At 44.1% G+C, this 22,712-nt stretch overlaps 1 protein-coding gene across 11 annotated transcripts; it reads right to left on the bottom strand.

Moving 5' to 3' along the window:
- Window positions 1–294: 294 nt before the first annotated feature.
- Window positions 295–20,902, bottom strand: OS9 (OS9 endoplasmic reticulum lectin). Of its 11 annotated transcripts, none has more exons than XM_069491430.1 (15): window positions 20,711–20,902; window positions 20,091–20,267; window positions 19,164–19,227; window positions 18,962–19,038; window positions 18,642–18,740; window positions 6,172–6,382; window positions 5,947–6,048; window positions 5,626–5,726; window positions 5,374–5,425; window positions 4,612–4,700; window positions 4,150–4,377; window positions 3,632–3,821; window positions 2,545–2,709; window positions 2,289–2,401; window positions 295–1,996 (listed from the first exon to the last, which is right to left on the bottom strand). In XM_069491430.1, exons 1-15 carry the CDS (start codon window positions 20,870–20,872, stop codon window positions 1,871–1,873), a joined length of 1,956 nt encoding a protein of 651 aa, XP_069347531.1. In that variant the 5' UTR covers window positions 20,873–20,902; the 3' UTR covers window positions 295–1,870. The 11 variants fall into 11 exon arrangements, with proteins under 11 accessions (XP_069347531.1, XP_069347538.1, XP_069347530.1 ...); XM_069491429.1 differs by having other exon boundaries at window positions 296–1,996; window positions 5,947–6,051; XM_069491428.1 differs by having other exon boundaries at window positions 303–1,996; window positions 4,105–4,377.
- Window positions 20,903–22,712: the final 1,810 nt, after the last annotated feature.

The raw sequence follows: 22,712 nt of genomic DNA, 5'->3' as shown, positions 1-22,712 counted from the left end.
TTCTCTTGCCTTCAAGTAATCTAGGCTCTTCAGAATGCAGGAGCTAGTTCATAATAATAAAGTCAGTGAGCACTTACTGTGGGCCAGGTGCTATGCCAAGAGCATGACACACACACTTTCCCCTTCAATCCTCAAAACCACCTTCCTGTTATCCATGATTTACCAATGAGGAAACAGCATTCGAAGTTAAATAACTTGTTTCAGGCCCCTCTGATGGTAGATGAAGGGGTGAAGATTTGCACCTAGCATTCTGACTACAGCTGCCCTCAAGACATTTTCTAAGCTCTTGCACAGTTAAAATATCCTTCCCTCAAGATACACAAATGGATCTGGGGAGGCAGGATTTTTAAGTCTACCATTTACATTTCAAAATAAAACAATTTAAGCATAATATGCACAATAAACACCAGTCCACCACATTCAGCACAAAGAGGGTCAGTCTCATGTACATTCCTTCAACAATTGAATCTCTCACGTTCTACTTTTAGAGGCCTGGGAGTTCCATGCCCTCTGTCCCTTTTCTTATCTTGGGAGCCAGTGGAGAGTCTTCAGCAGAAAGGCTGTAGCCCTCCTGGATGGGGAGCCAGAGGAGACAGCCTAGGCCCCTTTCTGCCTTTAGAGTCCTCTGCACTGGGAGGAGGGCACAGGGATATGAGGGGACCCACAGTGCGCTTGACAGTGAGGAAGAGATAGAGACACCAGCCCCACCTACCCTTGGCATACTCAGGAGCTGGCATGTGTGGGCAGCAGCCTGCTCTCTGGGCATGGCCAAAGGTGGAGCCCCTCTAGGAAATGCTGAATGGACAAAGGGGTGTGGGTGGCAAATGGAATCTGGAGCACACTGCAGGAGGGGGTTCAGCCGGAGGCAGATCCGAGTGTCGAGGGGTAACTTTGGTGTGTATTTTGGCTTTCAGGATATAAATGAGGAGAGGATAGGGAAGGAATTGGTGCTAAAGAAGGGAAGGAACAGACGCAGAGAGATGAGGAAAAGGAGGGATGACAGTACTGCAAGTGTCTCTTTCAATCCTCACGAGGCTAGTTGGCTTTGCTTAGCTGTCCTGGTCTCTCCTGTATACCCTGTCCCCCACTGATACCACCTGAAAGGTATGAAGCAAGCAACAGGATCAGAGAATGTGCCCTTCACCCTGAAAAGAACAGCAAGCCTCCTCCCTGCTTGAGCCCCCACCCGACCTACGCTCCCCACCAAAAAAGGCTGATGGACTGATGGTCCAGTTCTTTATTTTGAAACCTGATTGTTCAAGAACATGGTGGGTTCTGTACCCCACCCTTTTCGCTGGGATTGTGTTGGAGGTGATGGGCGACATTCTCCCATTTCCTCAGCAACAGAGGTGAAAGCTCCTCAACTCAGAAACACAGATTGTAGGGGACAGTGTGTACAGGGAAAGGGAGAAGGAAATCCCAAGGCAATCCAAGGGACAGGGGTAAAGTGACTCCACACAGCAACGGGGGCAGGAAGTGAGGGCATTTGCTTTCTGAGGGCCTGCCAAACTGCCCTGCTGTCCGTGCTCTCTCTACCGTACTCCACTCAAAAGACCTGACCAAATCTCTAGGTGGGGAGAAGGAAAGAATCCTATCCTATCGTTAGGGGACTATGACAGGAAAAGCCAGGGAGGAAAGCAAGGGGACTGGGGAAGAGCCTGGGAGAGCAAAACTCCCAGGCCTGGTGAGGCTGGAGGGCAGCAGCACTCACCCTATGGCCCTCCACACCCCCAGAGCTGGGGCCACCAGGTCCACAGCTCAGCTCTGCCCTGCTGTTTGCCTTCAGGGGTCCTGGGGTGGGGAGGTGGGAGGAGGCAGGCCAGTCTTGGAAGACTCTGGACTCCTTGGAGGGCCAATTACAGTGGAGGTCTCAGAAGTCAAACTCATCCAGGTCCCCCGTGCCCTCCCCTCCTTGAGAGCCCCACACCCGGCGGTAATTGCTCTCCAGTTCTTTCTGCCGCTGGCGCTCCTTCTGGGCCTCTTCAGCTCCCTGCACCTAGAGGGAGACGGTGGGGTGGGCTGGAGTCGCTGACTGTCAAGCCAAGGGAAGCAGTGGGTACTTGAGGTTCCAGGAAAATCCTGGGACTGGCAGCAGCCGGTGGGGGGCGGGCTCTGCCTGAGAGGCAGCACACTGAGCCACCAGAACCCTGGCTTGGCTTCCAGAAGAGTAAACTAGCAAGGCTGGGATGTGGCTGTGTGCCTCCTTTTCCACCATGCTTGGGCCACCTCAGTGGGCTGGGAGGGGGAGGGCTGGAGGGCCAGGACTGGGTGGAGGGGAGGCCTCTCACCAAGATATTGAAGAAGATCTCCTTGAGGCTTTTTGTGTCCTCATCGGTCAGCCAACGTGCGTCCTCTTCAGTCCCTTCGGCCCCCGGCCGGACAATTTTGATCTCAATCTTCCCTGGAAAGGAGAAGTATGGCAGTGAGAGGACAGGATGGCTGGGAGCCTCAAGGCAGGCCCCGTACCCCCCAGGTCCCCAGCCCCTCCGCTTCCGGCGGCAAGCCCTTCCAACAGCGCCGAGTCCAGCGCCCTCCAGGGCCCACCTTCAGCTGTGAGTCCCTCCCTCTCCAGCAGCTCCTTCACCAGCCCCTCGATTTGTTTCAGCTGTGGGTTTTCCTGTTTCATCTCGAGGACAGTCAGATCCTGATTGGGGCCTCCGTGACGGAGCTTGGTGACCCGGACCCGGACTCTGTGCTCAGGATCCTCCTCTTAGAGGGGGAGACACATAGGGAGACACAAAGCACAGCCGTGACTCCAGGGTTAGGGGCCGTAGTGGTCACCTCTCCCTAATCATCAATTGCTTTGGCAGCTATTCCATCTCACACATATATGAGCCAGGGCTCAAAAAAACTTGCACCCCCCCTTTCTAATCGCAGTCTATAGCACTCCCTCCACCAACTGCAGCCTTCCTGCTTCCCCTCTACCCAGTAATTCTGCCCATCACCTACAGGAAAATGACTATGTTTTCTGAAACAAAAATCAAGACACCTGCACCAACAAAGAAGTTTTAAGAAGCGGGTTGGAAAACTGTGGTCTGGTCCTCCACATGTTGGTAATTCAAAGACATTTCAATGTTTAGAGAAGCAGAAAGAGAGAGATGGAAGATTTGACACTGGAACATTCCATTTGTCTGATCTCCATACCCACAGAACCCCGTTGAATGGACAAAAAGAGGTGCAGAAGGAACAGAATCCATCCAGGCTATTGGCTCATGTGCAGCTGGGCTGGCCTATTCATACCCCGACAGCTGGGGCCTCTCCTGGTGCAAAGTCCTAATTGTTGGCCGGCTGCACCTTCACAGATGTGTAGTTTTCAGCATACAGGCTCATAGTCATTCAGTATCTGTTGATCACCCACTATGTGCCAGGCAGAGCGCTAGGCACTGGGTGTATGGGAGCAAACAGGAAACAAGACAGACATGCTCTAAAAGCTGCTTTCCAAAAGGATGAGAAAGAGGGAGCCATGCCGAGGGGTGAAGGTGGGAAGAAGGCAACAGTGAGAACGGTGCCCAGAAAGAGGGCAGAGGATGTGTACTCTCAGCAGGGAAAGGACGTGGTGCCCTCTGGGAACAAGACCAGCTGAGGGGTGAAGACAACTGACTGGCTGCTCCTCCTTGTTTGATGCTCTCACCTGTAGGTTGGGGCGATGGCGGAGGCTTTTTGGGGACAACTCTCCTTTTCTTGTGCTTCTTCACCAGCTCTGGACTCTGTTTTTCCTCCAGCCTTTTGATGAGTTTGTTGAGAGTGGATGTCAGAGCCAGCATTGCCCGATCACGCTCCGACTCCTTCTTCAGCCCGTCTGGGTCCAGCTCCTTCTCTGTCTGGAATACCCAAGGCGGGGTGCAGGGTCAAGGGTCTGGGGAGGAGGGAAGGCTAGTGGTCCATGCTCCAGAGGAGAGTCTAATATTTAAGTCCCATCCCTCTCTCTAATCCCCCTTCCCCCCCAACCCCCTCCTAAGTAAGGAAGCAACTACCATTTTGGAGTGCCCTGTCCTATGCCCAGGCCGTGCTGGGTGCCACCCTTTGTTCTCCTTTAGCCCCCCTCGCTGTCCCGCCTGCGGGAGCAGGAGCTGTGGGAGTGGCAGGCGTAAATGCTGGGCTTGCCTCCTGGATGATGTTCTCCAGCTCCCGCTCCATGCCAGCCTTCACCTCTGAACGGAGCCGGTCTCGGTCTGACGGGAGCAGTATCCCTTCCAGTTCCTTCTCAAATTCTCCCAGTAACTGCTGTTCATCCTCATCTTCATCTTCATCCTCATCATCCTCTTCTTCCGCCTCACTCTGATGCTCTGTGTCACCCTTTTCCTTCGCCTCTGGTTCCCTTTGAGGGACTTCTGCAGCATCCTCTGCAGGCTGCTCCTGGCCTGCATCTGGCTTCCCCTGGGTGGGTGGGGATGATTGGGGAGAAGGAGGTAGACAGTTAGGGTTTCAGCAGAGACACATGGTGGGGGCAGACAGAACAGTGGCAGGGGTGTGTGGTAGCAGGGGGACTCGGGAGGAGCGATGGAAGGGAGTCAGCTCTATTGGGCCTACGTCAGGCCCAGGTCAGGGTGGTTTCTCAAATGCTGCCAGCTGGGAGGCAGTTTCCACCCCTCCCTTGAGCTGGGCCCATACCTTTTTTGTTCCACTTTTCAGCTCCGCTATCAATCGAATCAAATCCGCAGGACTCCGAATGACCTTGACCTGCACGTTGTTCTGAAAATCTGAAATGAATAATCATGGACCCGTTGTGTTTTAAATTCTCTTTTGATTCCTAAGGAGAGGCAATGAAAGACCAAGGAAGGACATGGTCCCTGCCTCTTAGAGCTGGTCAGTGAGTCAGGGGCAAGAACACTCCTGCAGAGAGCACTGTCCTACGGTGGACATGCAGGTGGGAGAGAGGGATGCTATCAAGCTAAGCCCCCTGCTCTTCCATGCCCTTCTGAGGCCCTTCTGGCAATCACTCCAGTTTTTAGGACAACAGAGGAGATTGTGGGGCCAAGGGCTCTTATTCCCTGGATCCAGTTCTCCTCTTCCTACAAATATTAACCATTCATTGCCTACTCACTTTCAGGCATTCTGCTATGAATTATAGATTTATTCTCATTTGATCTTATAACCTTTTAAGGTAGGGGTTATTACTCACATTTTATGGGTAAGGAAATTGAGGTTAAGTGCAATTGTCCAGGATAAAAAGTCAGCAAGTGGTGGAGCCAGTGTGTTCTGCTACCTCCCTAAAATAGCATTATTGTCTACAGAGAACAGTAACTCCTGTAAAAATGAATTCACTGCTGGCCCGGCTGCCCAACCTCCCTCCCAGTGTTTAGCTCTGCCCTCCACCCACCCCTGCCAATCCTAAAACACACTCAGTGAAGGGGACATGGAGGGTGGCCTCACCATTGGGAGAGCCTGGAGCTGGATCTGCTGCCTCAGGGTTTGAGTCCTGCTCCTGATGAGGAGAAGAAACCAGAGTCAAGTATGACGCCTTGTTTATGCCCACCATACTCTTAAGGCAACGGTTCTGGGGAGATCCCTGCATTCCCACATGAATGGAGGTCACCTCATAATGACCTCAGCTCCAGTAACCCTCTCCATCCCAAAGCCCAGGTGCAGCCTCATCAGAGAAGCAGGTGGGATGCTGGTTCTCACCTCAGCCTGCACCTCCTCTCCCCCTGTGGGCTGGTCCTCTGGCTCATGAAGCATCTTCCAGAAATCTGATTCCTTACTGTCATCCTTGCTTGGGCTTGCACCTGGGGTACAGAGCACAGGGAGAGATCTGAAAGGAGGGGAGAAATGGAAAGGAACAAATAGGATGGGGTACATTCCCCTCCTCTGCTACCATGGGATTAGGGTCCATGGTACTCCATGGTACCCCACGCCATTCTTCCCTTCCCCTGTACGGGACAATCAGATCAGGGGAAGGGAAGAAATACAGATAAATTTCATGGCACAGATGAAACAAGGTCCTACCTGTTCTCTTTGGGGGTACTGCTCCAGACTTGGTCTCACTCCACATTTGGGGGTCCAGATCTTGCAGCTCCTCTATGATTTTATCTCCATACTGCTTTGAGTCTACTGAAAAATGGCATGCAAGCAAGCTAAGAACACACCCCTCTGGGCTATTCACTCACTACTTCATGTTCTGCCTGCCCCTCCCCACATCCTCCTTCCTCTCCTGCTCTTCTAATTACTCACCGGCTTGTCTCTGAATGTAGGCCATGTACTCCTCAGGCTGCAGGGAAGGGTGACAGAGAATGGCCTGGGGAGTGGCACTGGCTGGGGGCCGAAGGAGAGGGTGGGGGCAGAGCCGAGAAGTCCGAATGGTCAGCACGTAAGAGCAGGACAAGGGCTCATCCACACGATCAATGTAGTCCCCAGAAATACCTGCACCCTCGTCACAGAGGAACTGCCAGGAAAAAAACAGAGGATATGTTGTAATTACCACCAATAATTAGTTTTAGTTCTTAGAGCAGCTATCTTTTATTAAGCATTTATTATGTTCAGGCAGTGAGCATACATTGTATCTATGGCAATTTACATACTTTAGCTCATTTATTACAAAAACCCAGTGAGGGAGGTATTGGTATCTAAATTTTGTGGCTCAAGAAATTCAGGTTTGGGCTGGGTGTGGTGGCTCACACCTGTAATCCTAGCGCTCTGGGAGGTCAAGGCAGGAGGATTGCTTGAGCTCAGGAGTTCGAGACCAGCCTGAGCAAGAGTGAGACCTCATCTCTACTAGAAATAGGGGGAAAAAAATGGTAAAAAAAAAACAAAAAATAAAGAAACTCAGGTTTGATGCAGGCACTTGTTCAGGCTGACCTGATAAGTGGCAAAAACAGGAATTGAACTCAGGCAGTTCAACTATAGGTAACCAGATAATTTTTGTTTCACATTCTTACGTTATATAAAAGTGGCATACATATATACTTATAAATATTTGCTTTATATATATATTTTTGTGTACATATGTGTAGATATATATTTTAAAATATGTGCATATGCTAAAGACTTCAGGCAGTTCTAACATCCTTATGCCATTCAGAAAGAGCAAAGATACTGATTAATGTTGCCCTTTGATAAATTAAGCATGCACCATTGTCATCTCTTTTTTTTTTAGACAGGGTGTCACTCTGTTACCTGGGCTAGAGTGCAGTGGCGTCATCATAGCTCACTGCAGCCTCCAACTCCTGGACTCAAGTGATCCTCCTGCCTCAGCCTCCTGAGTAGCTGGGACTATAGACACGCACCACCATGCCCGGCTAATTTTTTATTTCTTGTAGAGATGGGGTCTCACAGTGAGCCACTGCACCCGGCCCACCATTGTAATTTCTAAAGTAATTACTAAAAGCAAAAGAAAGAGAGGTCCTGCTTCTGAAATGGCAGCATAGGGACTTTGCGGACCCACTCCCTAGTCAAATTCCGTAACTGGGGGAAATTTAAAAAACAAAACATTTAAACTCTTTGGAAATTTTCCTAAAGACATACAACAAATGAAGAAAAGTTTATTTAAGAAACTCTACTAAATCTTGAACAGTGAGAGTTTGTGGCACTTGAGTCATGACCTGCTCCCTCACGCTATGCCCACCACTCCCCAATCCCCACCCCAGAGAGAGGAGCTCCACTCCAGGTGAGTATGGTCAAAAAAAAAAAAAAAAAAAAAAAAATGGGGCTTCCCAATCCCTCGACATCCAGTCACAGGATATAGTATTTCACTGGGAGTGGCCACCAATATTTCTCAACCCCTTCCCGGCTCCAAGGTGCAAAGACTAGATTCCTGGAAAAAGCGGTCAAGAGAACAGGGCTCCCTTATTCCACCCAGCCCCACTTATGGGGCAGAGGCTTTACTTCAAGTGCATAGGACAAGCATATTGAGACCCTGATTGACCTCACCTGAGCTTGCTCATAGGGTGGCAGTTTCACAAAAGGAGATGCAAACTGAGAAGACCAGAGGCTATCATCCCTGCCCAGCTCCCTGCTCAGAAAGCAGGAATGTTGCTCCAGGAGAAGCAAGTCACTGTCCCTCACACCAGCTCCAGAGCAGGGTCTCAGAGATTTTGTCTGGGGGAGAGGCAGTCCCTAAGAAGAGAGCTCCAAAACTCTCTCCAAAGAGCCTAACTTTATGTGAAACAGAGTATGGGGAAGTTCAAGCCTAAGGGGTGCTCTCAAAAAAATGGAGATTTTGGTAGGAAGCAATTAGAGGAGGCTGGTTGCTCCATTAGTGTAACCAGCTAAACTGTAGGTCAGCTAGTTTAACAGGGAGAACCAAGGAAAGACAGCAACTATGAGCCCTCCTAGATCAGAACAAACCTAAAATATTTGCCTCAAAAACCACCCGTACAAAGGCGTCCACATTTACTTGGATCAGACTATGGAACAACTTATGCCCCACATGTCAGAAACGACAGAGCAGTCAGCTGGCAATTAGTGGTGCCTAACAGCTGCGTGTGACACCAGCAAAGGCAGACAGTTTAACAGATTAGCAAAAAAAAAAAACAAAAAACAAAAAATAGTCAAAAAGAGCTCTGCTGAACTCACTGTCATCTAGGGTGACTGCGTGCACGGCCCCAGCTGTGCCCTCAGAGGACAGACACCAGAGACTTCGTATTGTGGAGGAAAGAGACTTCACTAAAGTAGTCCAACCAAGTCATTGAACAAATAAACACGCAAACAACAAAGTCATACTGTGGGGTAAAGGGCAGGAATCAGTATCTGAGGTAGCTATAATAAATACATTACCTAAAATGTCCAGTTTTCAACAAAAAAATAATGACACACATATAGAAACAGCAAAGTGTGACACATATGTAGAAAACAAATGCAGGTAACAGAAACCACTTCTGAGAGGGCCCAGATGTCGGATTTCACAGACTTAAAAGTAGCCATTACAAATATGTTCACAAAATTAAGAATTAAAATCACACAAAGTGTGTTCTCTGACCACAATGAGATGAAATTATAAATAAATAACAAATCTTGGAAATTTCACAAATACGTAGAAATTGCACAAAATACTCCTAAGTAACCAATGGATGAAAGAAAAAAACAAACCAAGAAAATTAGAAAATACCTCAAAATGAATGAAAATGAAAACACAATATGTCAAAACTTATAGGATGCAGCTGAAGCAGTGCTTAGCAGGAAATTTACAACTGTTAACAAAAATATGTTTTAAAAAGAAATCTCAAATCCATAACCTAAACTTCCATCTTGAAAAACTAGAAAAAGAAGAACAAACTAAACCAAGAGCAAGCAGAGGAAAGGAAATAATGAAGATTAAAACAGAAATAAATGAAATAGAGAATAGGAAAACAATAGAGAAAATCAAGAAAATTAAGAGTTATTTTATTTTTAATTATTGTGCATACATTATAGTTGTACACACTTATGGGATACATGAGATATTTTGATATAAGCATACACTGTGTAATGATCAAATCAGGATAATTGGAAGAGCTGATTTTTGAATCAACAAAAGCGACAAAACTTTAGCTAGACCAACCAAGAAAACATACAGATTTAAATTAGTACAATCTAGAATGAGAGGATTAATCCTCTATTCTATTCACTTCTATTAACCTTACAGAAATAAAAATGATCATAAATGAGTACTATTCACACTTATATGCCAGGAAATAAGATAACTTCAACAAAATGGACAAATTCCTAGAGATACACAAACTACCAAAGCTGATACAAGAAGAAAAGTAAAGAGATAGAATTAGTAATAAAAAATTAGGGCCGGGCACGGTGCCTCATGCCTGTAATCCTAGCACTCTGGGAGGCCGAGGCGGGTGGATCATTTGAGCTCAGGAGTTCGAGACCAGCCTGAGCAAGAGCGAGACCCCATCTCTACTAAAAATAGAAAGAAATAATACGGACAGCTAAAAATATATATAGAAAAATTAGCCGGGCATGGTGGTGCATACCTGTAGTCCTAGCTACTCGGGAGGCTGAGGCAGGAGAATTGCTTGAGCCCAGGAGTTTGAGGTTGCTGTGAGCTAGGTGACGCCATGGCACTTTAGCCCGGGCAACAGAGTGAGACTCTGTCTCAAAAAAAATAAAATAAAATAAAATAAAAATCAGACACCAAGGCCAGATGGGTCCACTGGTGAATTCTATCAGACATTTAAAATTAATAAATACCGCTGGGTGTGGTGGCTCAAGCCTGTAATGCACTCTGGGAGGCTCAGGTGGGAGGATCCCTTGAGCTCAGGAGTTCAAGACCAGCTTGAGCAAAAGCGAGACCCGGTCTCTACTAAAAATAGAAAAATTAGCCCAGTGTTGTGGTGCACTCCTATAGTCCCAGCTACTTGGGAGGCTGAGGCAAGAGGATCACTTGAGCCCAAGAGTTTGAGGTTGCAGTGAGCTAAGATCATGCCACTGCTCTCTACCCAGGGGGACAGAGTGAGACTCTGTCTCAAAAATAACTAACTAAATAAATAAATACCATTTCTTCACAAGCTCTTCCAAAAAACAGAAGAGGAGGTAATACTCTCCGACTCATTCTGAGGCCAGTATTATTACCCTGATATCAAATCCAGACAAAGGCATCACAGGAAAAGAAAACCTCAGACCAATATCTCTTATGAATTCAAACCCCCAAAATCTTCCACTGAATTCAGCAATATATTAAAAGGGTTATATATTATGACCAACTGGGATTTATCCCAGTAGTGTAAGTAGAGTTAATGCAAAAAGTAAATTAATGTAATACAGTTTCTCAATAGAATAAAGGACAAAAACTACATGGTCATCTTAATGTATGAATTCACCTGTAAAGTCAAGTTAGCCTAGGTTTTCTTTGTGGGAAGATTGTAAACTACTGATTCATCTTCTTTAGTAATTTCTGGAATATTCAAAGTTTTCTATTTCTACTTGGGTCAGTTTTAGTTAAGTTACTTTTTTTTAAGAATTTATCCATTTCATCTGCTTTTTCAGATTTATCAGTATTAAGTTGCTCATGATATCCTTCTATCGTTTCTTTACTCTCTATGGCCTCTGTAATTAGATTCTTCTTTTCATTCTTCATGGGTTATTTTTGCCTCATTTGCTATTGGTCAGTCTCATCAGAGATTAGTTAGTTTTATTAGTCTTTTCAAAGAACCAACTTTGTACTCTGTTGAGCTTCTATTATTGTATTTGTTTTCTATTTTATTAATTTCCACTCTGATCTTTACTTTCTTTCCTTCTACTTTTTTGAGTTTATTTTACTGTTTATTCAACTTCTTAAAATGAATGCCTAGCTCATTCATTTTCAGCTTTTCCTCTTTCATATCTCTTATAAATTTCTCTATAAATCATTTAATTTCAAATTAAAACATAAGAAGGAAAAATTAACAAAACTGCCAAATTCACTATCACAGCGGGGATTTTAACACACCTCTTTCAATTGGTCAACTCAAAATAAAATTAATAGAAAGTTTGAACAATACAATTAGAGTCTTCAACTGAATAATTAGAGTACACATGCTTTCAAGCACAAACATACCATGTTTTAAAATTCACCACAAAGAAAGTCCCAACAATCACCGAAAGAATCATTGGGAAAAAAAAAGAATCATTGGCACAGTGGCATAAAATTAGAAATCAATATAAAAACAACAAAAGTAAAACACATCTGTTTAGAAATATAATAAGCATAATTCTAAATAAGCTTTGAAGTAGAAATCACAATGAAAATGGAAACACTAATATTAAAACTTGAGGAATGTAACCAAAATAGTATTCAGAGTTCAATGTTTAGCTTTAAATGCATCATTAGGAAAGAAGACAGACTGAAAATTAGTGAGGCAAGCATCCCACTCAAGAAGTTACAAGAACAGTTGCAACTCATATCATGGACAAAAGGATGATCTCTCTAATATATAAAGCGCTCTTATAAATTGAGAAGAAAAAGGCCAACAACGCACGAGATAAATGAGCAAAGAATTTGGATGGTTAAAAGAAAAGACTAAAGAAGGAAAGAGAGACAAACTACTCTTAAATATGAGTAAGATTACACATCATTTCTTAAGGGAAATGCAAGTTAAAACCACACTAAAATATTATTCTTTGATGCCTAGCTGATGACTGGCCAACATCCAAAAGTTTAAAAATATACAGGGTTGGCATGGGTATAGGGAAATCAGCATTCTCATACATTGCTGGAGGGGATTTACCTAGGCAGAGCAACTTGGCAGCACATATCAAAATTACACAAATCTACTTCCAGGAACTTAATCTACATATGCTCTGGAGGTACAAGATTATTCACTGCAGCACTTTTATATTAATAAAAGATTTAAAACAACCTAAATGTCCATCAGCAGAGAACTGTTTAGATAAATGATCATATAACTGTATAACAGAATAACAGTAAACATATACAAGAACAAGGAAGCTTTTTATATATTGATTTGGAGAAAGCATAAAAATACAGGCTTACAAGTGCATAAAATTTCAGAGTATAAAAAGAAACTAACAATGATTACCTTTCTTATTAGGATGAGAACAAGCTAATGAGGGGCAAAGGTGTATTACGACTTTTTTCTTAAAAGTCTTACCCCAGAAATGAAAAAATTAAAAATCTGAGAAAATGAATTAATTTATTATATTACAAAACTCAAAGATGAAAAACCATATGACCATCTCAATAGACATAGAAAAAGCATGTGTTAAAATTCCACACTTACCCGTGGTGGAAAATATCCAGCAAACTAGGAACAGAATGGAATGTCACATACCTGATAAAGAATATCAACAAAAAGTCTACAGGAAAACATCATGCAAACAGTGAAACTTCAGGAGCATTCTCTCTGAAGTCAGAAACAAGTCAAGGATGCCTACCATCAACACTGCTATTCTACTGGAGGTACAAGAAAAATGAAATGTATAAGGGTTACAAAGGATGAAACCAAAACTGTCCCTATTTGCAGATGACATGATTATCCACATAGTAAATCCATGAGAATCTGCAAACTATTAGAAGTGAAAAAGTTCAACAAAGTTGCTGAATACAAGATCAATACATAAAACCAATAATGTGACAATACACCGGCAAGAATCAATAAGAAAATAGAATTTGTGAAAGATGCCATTTATGATAGCATCAAAAACTATTAGAGGCCGGGCACGGTGGCTCACACCTGTAATCCTAATGCTCTGGGAGGCCGAGGTGGGAGGATCGTTTGAAGTCAGGAGTTCAAGACCAGCCTGAGCAAGAGCGAGACCCCCGTCTCTACTAAAAATAGAAAAAAATTAGCTGGGTATGGTGGCATGTGCCTGTAGTCCCAGCTGCTTGGGAGGCTGAGGCAGAAGGATAGCTTGAGCCCAGGAGTTTGAAGTTACAGTGAACTATGATGACATCACTGCACTCTAGCCCAGGTCACAGAGCGAGACTTTGTCTCAGAAACAAAACAAAACAAAAAACTATTAGGTACCTGTATGTGTGAAATATCTGCATGCACATATAAGACACAAACACTGTAAGGTATCTATGACTAATCTCACATAAGAGGTAAAGGACTTTATAGAGAAAATTAAAACCTTTGGAAATAAATATCATGTTCATAGTGTGTGAAGACTCAATATCATAAAATATCAATTATCTCCAAATTAAACGAAAATTCAATGTAATTCCAATCAAAATCTTCAAAAGGGTTTTTAACAGAACTTGGCCAATAATAGCCCAGACAATTTGAAGAACAAAGGGGAATGCATCCTATCAAATACCAAGATTTACTATAAAGCTACAATAATGAAAACAATGTGGTATTGACAGGAATAAACAGACTACTAAAACAAAAGAAAAGCCAAGAAGAAAAGCCACATAAATATGAGAACTTGGTAAATGACTGAGGTAGAACTATAAATCAGAGAGGTAAGTATGGACTATTCAATAAATAATGTTGGATGCCATGGCTCATGCCTGTAATCCTAGCTACTCAGGAGGCTGAGGCAGAAGGATTGTTTGAGGTCAGGAGTTTGAGACTAGTCTGAGCATCACAGTGAGACACTGTCTCTTTAAAAAAAAAAAAAATTAGCCAGGTGTGGTGGCCAGTGTCTGTAGTCCTAGCTATTCAGAAGGCTAGGGTAGGTGGATCACCTGAGCTTAGGAGGTTATGGCTGCAATGAGCTGTGATGGAGAAAACAGCTTATGAATATAGATGCAAAATTCTTCAACTAAATAGTAACAAACCAAATTCAGCAGCATATTAAAAGCATTATACGTCATGATTTATGTTAGATTTATTCCAAGAATGCAAGGATAGTTCAATATAGGTAAATCAATCTATATAATACATCATATTAATAGAATAAAGGAAAAAACCCCACCTGATCACCTCAATTAATGCAGAAAATGTATTTGATAAAATTCAACACCCTTTGCATGTAAGAAACACTCAATAAACTAGGAATAGGAGGGAATGTCTTCAACTATTGATAAACTCCATATAAGAAAAACCCACAGCTAACATCATAGTCAGTGGTGAAACACTGAAAGCGTTTGCCTAAGGTTAGGAACAAGACAAGGATGCCTACACATTACAACTTCTATTCAACACAGTACTGGAAGTTCTAGCCAGAGCAATTAGCCAAGAAAAAGAAATAAAAGGCATCCAAATTGGGAAGGAAGAAGTAAAATTATCTCTGTTCCCAGATGACCTGATCTTATACATAGAAAATCCAAAGAACACACAAAATTATTAGAGTTAATAAACAGATTGGCAAACTTACAGGATTAAAACCAACATACAAAAATCAGTTGTGTTTTTATACAGTTGCAATGAATAATCCAAAAAGGAAATTAAATTTTCTTTAATTTACAATACCATCAGAAAGAATAAAATACATAGGATAAATTTAACCAAGGAGGTGAAAATTTGTATACTAAAACCTATAAAACATTGCTGAAAGAATTAAAGACAACATAAATAAATGGAAACACATCATGTGATCATGGACTGAAAAGCTTAATATTGTTAAGATGACAATACTACACGATGTGATCTACAGATTCAGTGCAATCCCTATCAAAATCCCAATGGTGTTTGTTATAGAAAAATTTTTAAAAAGTCCTAAAATTCACATGGAATCTCAAGGGATCCCAAATAGCCAAAACAACCTTAAAAAGAGAAGAACAAAGAGCACTTACACTTCCTGATTTCAAAACTTAATACAAAGCTAAGGACAGACATATAGACCAATGAAATACAATAGAGAGGCCAGAAATAAGCTCTCACATATATGGTAAATTGATTTTTGATAAGGATATCAAGAAAATTCAATGGGGAAAGGACAAGTCTTTTTCAACAAATGGTGCCATGAAAACTGGATATCCACATGCAAAAGAATGAAGCTGGACCATAACAAAAATGATACCATATATAAAAATTAACTCAAAATGTATCAAAGACCTAAATTTAAGCAAAACTATAAAACTCTTAGAAGAAAACATAGGTGAAAATCTTCATAACCTTGGATTAGCCAATGATTTCTTCAGTATAACACCAAAATTTCAGGCAATAAAATCAAAATTAAAAACTTTTGTGCAACAAAGGACATTATTAAGAGAGTGAAAAGGCAACTAATGAATAGTAGAAAATATTTACAAATCACATATCTGATAAGGGATTAATATCCAGAATATATTATATAAAGAACTCAACACAACTCAACAATAAAAAATAATTCTATTCAAAAATGGGCAAAGGGGCCAGGCATAGTGGCTTACACCTGCAATCCTAGCATTCTGGGAGGCTGAGGAGTTCAAGACCAGCCTGAGCAAAAGTGAGACCCCATCTCTAAAAAAACAGAAAAATTAGCCCTTCATTATCTGTGACCTGTCCCCCCAAAACTGCCCAGCCTCATCTCCCACACTCCCCTTCTCACGATTATCCCCTCCAGTCCCTGTGACTATCAGGTCCTGGGATAGGCATGGCCTCTTGCCTCCAAGGCCTTTTGTACTCACTGAATCTTCTACCTGGAATGCCCTCTTCTCCTCTCCCACCCCTCTACATCCTTATCCTCCAATTGTCAGTTCAAATATCACTTTTCCCAGAAGGCCTGCCCTTTACCCTAGATTTGGTTAGTTCCTTTTTTGTGTGTTCCTCTATAGTCTGTACTTCATCTGTCATCGTGTTCATCCTGCTTGTTGTGACTGTTTATTTAACATCTGTCTCCTGAGAGCAGGACTAGGTCTCTCGGTACCATTTTATCCCCAGTTCTATTGCAGTGCTTGACATAGGGCATATGTTCAACAGATATGAGAAAGATATGCAGTCTTTACCCTCAGTTCTTGGCCTACTGAAGGTACAAACACTCAAAGAAATAACTAGAATACAATGAAGTAAGTGCTGTAACAAAGTATATATGTCCTGGATGCTTGTGGGTATATGAGGCTATACATACATGAAGTGCTGAAGGCACACAACTAACTTTCTGGGTTAGTCAAGAAAGGTGACTTTGTTCTTTTTCTTCTTTTTAATCCTCTTTTACAGGAAAGTTGACATTTGAACCGGCTTATCACTCATTCCATTCATTCAATGAATAATTTCTGGGCACCTGCTTGGTGCCAGGCACTATTCCAGGCACTGAGGATACGGCAGAAAACAAGACAGACATTATCCCTGCCTTCCTGAAGCTTATTTAAGTGGGAGCAGAGACCGATATTAAACTAAAACAAATAAAATAATTTCAGATAATGATGCATGCTTTGAAGACTATAAAACACCGTGGATGTTAACCAGGACAGGAGCAGTGAAGGGGGTGTGTCTGTGTGTCTTTGTCTGTTTGCTTATGTTAGGTTCCCTGTGGAGGTATCATTTAAATATAACCTGAATGAGGGGACAGAGCCAACCATTCAACAATCTTTGGGAAGACTGCTCCAGGCAGAGGAAACAATGAGACCCACTGGTTCAAAGACAGAAAGAAGGCCAGTGTGGCAGAAACACAATGAGTTTTTATGTCTCCATTCCAGACCTTGTCCCTGAACTCCAGAGTCACAGAGCCAAACGCCAACTGGACATCACCACTAGGATATCGAATAGGCATCTCAACCTACGTATATCCAAAATCAACCTAATTTTCTCCCCCAAATACGTTCCTTCACACTTAAGTAAATGACAATTCTATTATTCCAGTTCCTCAAGCCAAAAGCTTGGAGCCATCCTTAATTCCATCCCACATCCAATGTATCAACAAATCCTATTGGCTCTATTTTCAAAACATATCCAGAATCCAACCGTTTCCATCACCTCTACTGCCACCACCCTGGTCTGTGCTGAAACATCTGGATCTTATCCTTTGTGCAAGGCAGAATCACTGAAGGTTTTCCAGGACTGGGCAGAGAAGTGACACACGTTTACAGGCATGTTGGAACCAACAGGTAAATTTTGAGGAATGTTGCAAGATGGTTCACATCACATTGATAGCTGGATTTGGGTATGGTGGGAGTATTTATACCACAGATATTGGCAAATATTATAAAATCAGGGGCTCCCCCTGCCCCGCAGAGATCTGGGTGTTCAAGACAACTGCAGGTACAAATCTGTATTATGAAAAGATAACTCTGGTAGGTGTTATGTGGTTCTCTACAGTGTGCATATTTGTGAATACATTAGAATCACGTGAGGACCTTTTCTTTCCCACCATACACAACACACACACACACATCTGCCTTACTGCCTGCCTCAACTCAGCTAGGGACCACCAGATGAGGAGCATTTGTTAAGCGGCTTTTGGGGTGGAGCTCTCTGAACCCCCACTGGTGCAGAATGCTGCCCAAAAAAAAAAAAAAGAGGCTGTTGGGTGCTTTGGGAGACCAAAGTGGGAGGATTGCTGCAGCCTGGGCAACACAGTGATACCCAGTCTCTACAAAAAAATTTTTTTTAAAAAGTTAGCCAGGTGTGGTAGCAGACGCCTGGAGTCCCAGCTACTCAGGACATTGAGGAAGGAGGATTGCTTGGGCCCAGGAGTTCAAGGTTACAGTGAGCTATGATTGTGCCTCTATACTCCAGATTGGGTGACAACGTGAGACCCTGTCTCAAAAAAAACAAAAAAATGGTGAAAGATAAAAGTACTAACCATAGGAAAGCAGAGGAGAGTTTTGAAAGATTATCTAGAAGTCGAGAGAATGGGCTTTGTTATTTACTCTAAAAAAGCTAGATTCCTTTCCTTCATCTCACTTCCTAGTTTGTAATCAGACTCTCTGATTCTCCTGTTAACATCTGTCTTCCCCTCTAGACTATGCAGTCCGTGAAGGCAGGGGCTGCAGATTTGCTCACCACTGTATCTCCAGAGCTGAGCCCAACGCCTCAATGCCTGCGTATGCAGCAAAACTTCACTGAAGAGTTGTTAAATGAAGAAAGGAGGCACAGTGTGAAGGAAAAGGAAGAGACAAGGACGATACTCAGGTTTATATCAATAGCTTAGGTGACAGAAAGAAGAAGTGTGGAAAAAAGATTAAGTGTGGTTGGAGGTATGGGGGCAGGATCTGGAAAATGGTGCCTTGAAGTGCCTCTGAATATCCAGGCAATGACATCTGTCTGGCAGCTGGAAATATGCTTTAAATTTTGGGTTTAGAGTTTGGCAGAGACCCTCCTGACTATAAGATGCAACCCTGTGCTCTTCCCTCAGAATCTGAATTGTCACTAAGACAATGTCAATTTCCCTCTCTCAAGACTCACCCGAACCTCAGCCTCCCGGGGCCTCCCATTGAGGTCACACTTGGACCCGTTGCCGTAGTTCTGGCTGTGGTAGCGTTTCAGGCGATGCTGCTTGGATGCCTGGAGAAGACATCAGGAAGAAGAGGCATGAGAAAGACAGCAAGGTGGAAGAATGGCACTGCACCTCCACAGGAACAGGGAATCCAGGTCCCAGGGGACTTTGTCCTAATCGCCACCGAGCCCCAGGAAACACATCAGCTAATCCTGACCCTCCCCTTCTTGTCAGGGCTCTCAATCTGCAAGCATGACCCCTTTCTCTCCCAGTCCCACACTCCTGCCACCTTGGCTGTTTCATCATCCCAGTTGAAGGCTGATTGGTAGTAGCCGAGATAGAGGACTTCACCTTTGATCTCTGAATCTGCAAGAGAAGCCACAGTAAAACACAATTACTCTCTTTTAAGAGGACTAGGAGGGGACTAGGCAGGGAGATCACTTTCCATGATATGATACTGAGGGCTTAGGTAAAATGTGGGAGTGAGTCACCTTCCATGTGGTACTGTTGGATGTGGCGTCCATAACAGAATTCATATGTCCACCAGTCCTTGGTCTGACAATTAAAAAATGAGCAATCAGGGGGATGGAGTGCAGATGTCTCTTCTTGGAACCACGGTCTCCTGGCTCCAAGACACGTAACTTCTCATCTACCACTCATCTCCCCCCACTTCCACACTCAATTCTCTGCACTCCCAGTGAGGAGGGAGAGCTGTTTTTCTTCTGTGACTCAGAGAGATGCCTCTAAAATCTGTTTTCTGCCTGTGGTCTTGCCATTCCTCCTCAAGATTTTTTTGGTCCTTCTTTGCCCTCCATAAGGATAAGAAATCATGGTAACCTTGAAGTACTCGTATCAGGGAAACACAGAAGGCTCCCAAATCAAATACTAATTGAATTTCTACAACATCCCTTGCATTGTTCCACTGGGAATACAGCTGTGAACAAGATAAACTCTCTGACCTCATGGAGCTTACATTCTGGTGGTGGGATTCAGATCAAAAATAAACAAACAGATTCAGTTAATAAGATGGTTTCAGATCATGAAAAGTGCCATAATGAAAATAGGATACTGGGGCAGAGAGCAATAGGGCAGGGGGTGACTTTACCAGGTAGGCTTCTTTAAGGAAGTACCCCTCCTATCACACACTGACTATCTTTAAGCATTTCAATCTTGCTTTAACCATTTTCTGAGATCTTCTATCCTAACCTTCCCCTACATTCAGCAAAGTGTCATCAGTGATTGCAAGATTCTTTGCTTCTTTCCTGTCTGTATAACCTTTATTATACAGACCTTTATTATACAATGGCCTTTTTAACTCCTACAGGTCCCCTAGATCCCGCCTCATTCACGGGCACTCCGGTTCTCAGATGGGCTGCTACATCCCAAGCCCTCATTCCATTCATCCCAGTCCCTTTTACCTTCAGCAGGCAAGGAGCATATCTCATTGGTTTCAACAACTCAGGGATCCCAGGCCCTTGGTAAGCAGGTGCTTCCTCCTCCCTTTCACGGTGGAAATGAATGGCTCCAGCTGGCAGGCGACATTCATAGCGCTGTTTGTACTTAGAGGAGACAATCACCACGTCCGAAGCTTGGCTCTGGGAAAGAAGGGAGGGTCGGGGAGCAGGGAGGCAAAGAAAGGCTGGGGTCAGGGAGAACAACGAAATCCCTCTTCAGACCCTGGGGAAGAGCCCAGTCGAAGACAGAATGAGCCCCAAGTCCTCCAGCTGTAATTGGTGGGTGAGGGGAGAGAGCGCTCCCACTCCTCCACGGGGGCGGAGTCTGGGTGTTTCGATCGTGAACTGGGACCTGGAGGCTGACAGCGGGAGGCCCCACCCCTCCCAATTCCTGACCCCCGGGGAATGGGTCTCAGTCTGCGATCCCCAGGAGTCGCCGTAAAAGCCCTACCCACTCCTACCTACTCTCTCCGATTTCCCCGAGGCTCTCGTCCCAACCTCCGCCTCCCCAGCTGCCCTTCTTCCTCTATCTCTTCCCCCTTCCTCTTCTGCCCTGGACCCTCGCCCTTTAATCGCCTCCTCACCTGTCCTCCCAGGACAGGCAACGGCAGGATCTCGATCCCATAACGCATCTCGCTCAGCTCCTCCAGGTTCAGGCTCCCGACACTGCCAGTCAGACTTGCGGGTAACAGAAGCCCCAGAAGCAGCAGCCCCAACAGACTGGACAGCAGCCTTTCCGCCGCCATCTTACGTTCTCCTTCTAATCGAGAGAAGCTCCTTCCGCCCTAAACCTGGCAGCGGCCTCACCCCGCCCATTAGCGCCACAAGATTTCATTGGCTGTACGTTCTATCCCTCTCTCGTACCCTATTCCCATTTGTAAACGTGGCCCCCAAACCCCGGGGAGGTGGATCACGACGATAAGCAAAACCAATCGCTACGCGTGATTGGTCAGAGAGACCAACCAATCATCGACGAGATCAAACATCACCACCCCCACCCTTCACCCTCCCCAATTGCAGAGAGGCATGGTCATCTATGATCAGGGCCCTTTTAAGTTTTTCTCTGTCTTAGCCCAGCTGTCCTGGTCATCTCAATACTTTTTCAGATGTTTCTTGCTTGCTGTCCCGCCCCCTGCCAGGCGGAGTATTGAGGCAGATGGGTGGGCGTGCGCAGCACCCCTGGAAGTTAGTTAATGCTTGCTGCAAAACAAACAATTATGCAGAAGCTTTCTTTTTTTCATATATACATGCTACTTTAGGGCAATCAGATAATGTGTCAAAATATCCCTTTATGATCCAGCAATTGTCTTCCAATGAAATTATCCTAAAGAAATAATGCGGGCAGCCGGGCGCGGTGGCTGCAGGAGGCTAAGGTGGAAGGATCCCTTGAGCCCAGGAGTTCAAGCCCAGCCTGAGCAACATAGCGAGACTCGGTTTCTACTGAGGCTTCCAGTTAAAGATGGTGAGGACAAATGCGTGTATTATTCTGCAGGCCATAGGAAAGGGAAAGAAGACAACAGCAACATTTTGGAATCCGGATATCAATCGGAAGAATGGCACCTGGTTTAGCAAACCTGAGAAAATTGATTCTGAAACAGAGGTAAACAAGAGCATGACTATACCTTTGGAAAGCCTTCTCAGGGGAATCTCACTAGCCAAAAGAAAAGTCCCCAACATACTCTCATTAAGGTTCTCTTAATGAAAAAGACAATTAGAATGAATTCTACACTTAAGCCTTTGGCCTACATACCCCAATCCTCACCCCTACTTTCCAATCAGGCTTTTCTTTTCTTTTCTCTTTTTTTTTTTTTTTTTTTGCCCATTATCTGCAGAACAATCAGCTTTTTATTTTATTTTATTTTTTTGAGACAGAGTCTTGCTCTGTTGCCCGGGCTAGAGTGCCGTGGCGTCCTCCTAGCTCACAGCAACCTCAAACTCCTGAGCTCAAGCAATCCTACTGCCTCAGCCTCCCGAGTAGCTGGGACTATAGGCATGCGCCACCATGCCCGGCTAATTTTTTCTGTATATTTTTAGTTGGCCAGATAATTTCTTTCTATTTTTAGTAGAGACAGTGTCTTGCTCTTGCTCAGGCTGGTCTCGAACTTCTGAACTCAAACGATCCACCCGCCTCGGCCTCCCAAGTGCTAGGATTACAGGCGTGAGCCACCGCGCTGAGCACAATCAACTTTTTAATGTCCACATTCTTAAATATAAGCAAAGAGCCAAGGATCATTAGACATTTAAGTCTTTAGTATACAAGAAAGAAACTAAAACAGGAAAGAAGGAAAAAACACATTAGATGAAATGGAAATTGCAAGAGAGAAAAAAATCTAAAATTAAACCAAATTTTTAAAACAGCCATCATCAATATTCTCAGAGAGGCCGGGCGCGGTGGCTCACGCCTGTAATCCTAGCACTGGGAGGCCGAGGCGGGCGGATTGTTTGAGCTCAGGAGTTCGAGACCAGCCTGAGCAAGAGTGAGACCCAGTCTCTACTAAAAATAGAAAGAAATCATATGGACAGCTAAAAATATACATAGAAAAATGAGCCGGGCATGGTGGCACATGCCTGTAGTCCTAGCTACTC

The sequence above is a fragment of the Eulemur rufifrons genome, chromosome 16 (assembly GCF_041146395.1).
Source record: "Eulemur rufifrons isolate Redbay chromosome 16, OSU_ERuf_1, whole genome shotgun sequence".
Classification (NCBI taxonomy): Eukaryota; Metazoa; Chordata; class Mammalia; order Primates; family Lemuridae; genus Eulemur; species Eulemur rufifrons.
This window is presented reverse-complemented; position numbering and strand designations above follow the sequence as displayed.